General features: G+C 54.4%; 1 protein-coding gene across 1 annotated transcript in view; it reads right to left on the bottom strand.

Annotated features, from left to right (window-relative positions):
- FYCO1 (FYVE and coiled-coil domain containing 1) overlaps window positions 1–3758 on the bottom strand; it is an 87631-nt gene that overhangs the window by 46609 nt on the left and 37264 nt on the right. The window contains exons 11-12 of the mRNA XM_023529021.1: window positions 1073–1222; window positions 191–402 (exon numbers count right to left, since the gene is read on the bottom strand). Coding sequence (XP_023384789.1) covers window positions 191–402; window positions 1073–1222 — 362 coding nt within the window. The remainder of the gene's footprint in view (window positions 1–190; window positions 403–1072; window positions 1223–3758) is intronic.

Genomic DNA, 3758 nt, shown 5'->3' with positions numbered 1-3758 from the left:
TCAATTCTCTTTCAAGCCTAATTACATCAAAAAGAAAGTCTCAGACTGGTGGCACTATATTTTTAGCACTTCTGTAAAGCCTAGGTTCGGAAAACGCTGAATTACGCTGGTTACAGCTAACGAGCCACGATGGGGGAGCGAGGTGGGAGTGGAGCCTACAGAACACGGAGGGCAGCAGCAGGACCCTGACCTTGGCCTCCGGCGGCCTGGGGCCCAGCGTGGGCCGGGGACAGTGCGGGGCTGGGCTCTCCCTGGCTGGTGCCCGAGCTGGTGCTGTCGGGGGAGCCGGGGCCCTCGCCGAGCTTCTGGAAGCAGGCTCGGCAGCAGCGCTCCTTCCTGCCGCTCTGCTTCGTCACGACGTAGTTGTTGCAACAGTAGTAACAGAACACGCGGCCACAGACCCTGGGGACCAGACGAGCAAAGGCTGTGAGGACGACGCGCTTGGGCCCTCATGGGATCTGCCCAGCACCGGAACTGGGCTCTGTGTTGAGTTCTGGACACCACGTGGCTCTCGTCCAACCTGTCCCCTCCCCCACTTGAGAGTGTGGCCTGAAGGGCTATTTCATAGGGTTCTAATAAAGCCGTCCTCGTGGTAAGGTTAGCAGGAGGGCGTTTCATTTCCTAAGGTCGTGGGAGGCCGGGGACAAGGCATGTGGCCAAGCCCGCCTTCCCTGACACAGGACGCGGGTGTGCATTCCACGCCTCGGCCCGTGCTGATGATGCTCCCGCTGCCCCGGCCCAGTCCGAGATGCACGTTGCCTCCCCTCCTTTGGGCCAGGGAGTGTCCTTGCTCTCTGGGTTCCTCCCCCTGGGTTCCGGCAACACCATTTCCGGTCCCTGCAGGCTCAGAGGGCCCAGGGCTGCTTGCTGGTCTGTGAGTGCTCCACAGCCCTGTGGGCCCCCTCAACCCCACTCCCACCTCTGAGTCAAACTCTTCCCTTCCTGGGGTCCCGGAGTGTCCTACTGTCACCCCGCCTAGCACACCCTCCTCGCCCAGCCCCCGCACGGCCGAACGGCACTGCGCTCCCCCGGGACAGCCGGCCACGTCCAGGCCTACGGGCCGCCCGCTGACCTGCAGTGGTGCCGCCGCACCATCCAGCTGAACTCCCGCCTGCAGTCGAAGCAGTGGTTCGCCTCTGTGTCCCCGAGACACCTCTCCTCCTCACTGAGCTTCTGCTGGAATTCCAGGGCATCTGACTTCTGCCAGAGGGCGTCCTTGTCCCTGTGACAGAGCCACATTCAAAAAAAAAAAAAAAGAATCCATGAAAACAGAACTATCCCCAATTCATTTCAAAAGACTGACTTCAACTTGCCAAGACACAGAAGGAAAATCCACTTTTAACTTGGAAACACGATCCGCCCTAGGGCTCCTCTGTCACGCACATTAGTCCCAGACTCGACAGGACCCTCCAAAAATGCGGGTCCTTAACTGACGCCACGTGTGGAAGCAGAGGCAGTCCAGGAGGTAACGAAGCAGCTCTGGCCACTGCGAAGGGTGCCGGCCCGGATGAGGGTCACACGCTGCTCAGGTGTCTAAACGACAGTGCATAAGGCCACTGGGAGTTCGAGCTACATGGGACGTGACACTTACACGATGGTCTGTGTGCTGTGAGCTCAAGGACCACGACGGCATCGCCCACCCGAACCTGACAGGTACTTGGGGCCCTTTATGGTTTTATGGTTTATGGTTCAAGGAACGACCAATCATTGCAGCAAGATTTCCCAGTATGAACTCCGACGGGACGTTAACCTCCCCTGCTCCTCCGAGACGGGGCGGTCGCTCCAGGAAGCGAGACTGAAGGAAGCGGGAGGCTTCCCAGGTCTGGCGTCACCGACCACGGCCATCTCACCGGGACGTGTGCAGAGACTTCCTTACTGCTGCTAATGGCCATTTTCCGGGCTTATGCCTTCTGACGTGGGGAGGTCTAATTCTTTCCTGGACGGAACCCCGGCCACCATCCTGAGGGTTAATGTGGCCCAGCAGCACCTGTGCCCCGATGACCAACAGCAGAGCCACTCGAGCCCTGAGAGAGACCAACTCCATCACCAGCCGGGGTTCCGTATCAACTCCAGATGACTTCCCCGAAAACCAAAAGCCAGACATGGAACTGACTGGCTTTTTGAGGACACCTGAAATTGTCAGGAAGCACGAAGATTCATTCTCTAGACCGGCACTTCTCACGGCTGGTCCAGCTTGTCCTTTTTGTCCCAGTAGGCCAGGGGCCCACACCCTGGGAATGTGGGGATACTGTCAGCACCTGGGGCTTTTCATCATACACCTTGGGATGATGTTTGCACTCAGAGGTCATGAAGGCCCTGAGTTACAAGTTTGCAAATTGATGACACGTGGGCAAAGTTTTAAACTTCCAATTAAGTTACGATTTAATGTCACCATTTTGCAACCCCAAATAAATGAACAGATCTAGGCATTGCTTATCCATGGCTGCTAACATTCAAAGAGAGGGCTAACTGGGTCTTGTGTGGCTCCTGAAGGAAAGACCCGGAACTATAAGCCAATTCTGTGACGCGTCCTGGCCGAAAGTTTGAACCTGAGGCTGTGCAAGGCTCTAGTGGAGCGGTGGTTTCAGCTCTGGCTCTCTGAGGTCTGGACCTGCTCCCCGAAACTCTAATTTGGTTGTCTGGGAGGGGGAAATAAGTTTTTTAATGGATTCCTCAGTGATTCCAACGTGCGGTCAGGGCCGAGAACTCAGCTCTAGTTTCTATCATCAATTTATAGGAAACACAAAGACTGAAGAGAACACAGGAGATGACACCACAGGCACGTAATCAGCAAAATGTGGGCCACGGAAACCACCAGATGAATGACCCGGCTTTTTCAAAAGTCAATTGCAAAAAAAAAAAAAGAGAGAGAGAGATAGTGGGGAAACCCAGACTTAAAGAGATCTGAGCAACATTTCCATGCAGCGTACGGATCTAATTTAGATCTTGATTAGAAAAAATGATAAGGCAATTGGATAAATTTGAAACTAGCTGGATACATGATAACCTTTAAGTGTGGTAACAATGTGGTTGTTTAAAATGGAGAGTGCTTGTCTTGGAGAGATTCGGACTAAAACGTTTGAGGATGATCTGTTTTCTGGGATTTGCTTCAGAAGAATCTGGGGAGGTGGGGGCAGTGGGTGGGGCCTGGATGGAACAAGATCACCCATGAACTGAGTCATGCTGAAACGGGGTACACGCACAGAGGGATGCATTATTATTCTGTTTCTGTACATCTGACCATCTCCATGAGAAAAAAGTTTAAAAATTTTTGAATGACCTGCCAATGTTTAAAAGTCAGGCCAATTTCACATAAAAATTTAGATTTCCACCTTCTCTTAAGAAATAAGGTGACCTGGCAACTCTCGGCTTGGGGCCTGTGTGGCACCACCTGGCAGGAGGGAGCATGCCATGCCCTCCGGCTTCTCCAAGTGCCCTCCTGGCCCAGTGCACACATTTACACTAGTTGTCGCCCCCTGCGCTGGAGTCTGGGAACCCTGGTGCCGGGGCAAGTGGCATGGAAGAAAAGGAGGAAAGGGCTTCTGACAGAGGAGCAAGGGCAGGGGGAAATTCTGTAAGATCCTGAGCATCACTTATGGTCACTCTCGTGACTAAGCACAGAGACTGAAAATAGTCACAAAGCAATATGAAAACAAACCGGATGAGCACGGGCAGTCAGCGACATCCTCGCGAGGCCGCCACGGGCCTGAGCGGACCCCGCAGGGGTGCAGGGGCCCTCGACACAGACCGCGCCCAGA

The sequence above is a fragment of the Pteropus vampyrus genome, unplaced genomic scaffold (genome assembly GCF_000151845.1).
Source record: "Pteropus vampyrus isolate Shadow unplaced genomic scaffold, Pvam_2.0 Scaffold35, whole genome shotgun sequence".
NCBI classification, from domain to species: Eukaryota; Metazoa; Chordata; class Mammalia; order Chiroptera; family Pteropodidae; genus Pteropus; species Pteropus vampyrus.
This window is presented reverse-complemented; position numbering and strand designations above follow the sequence as displayed.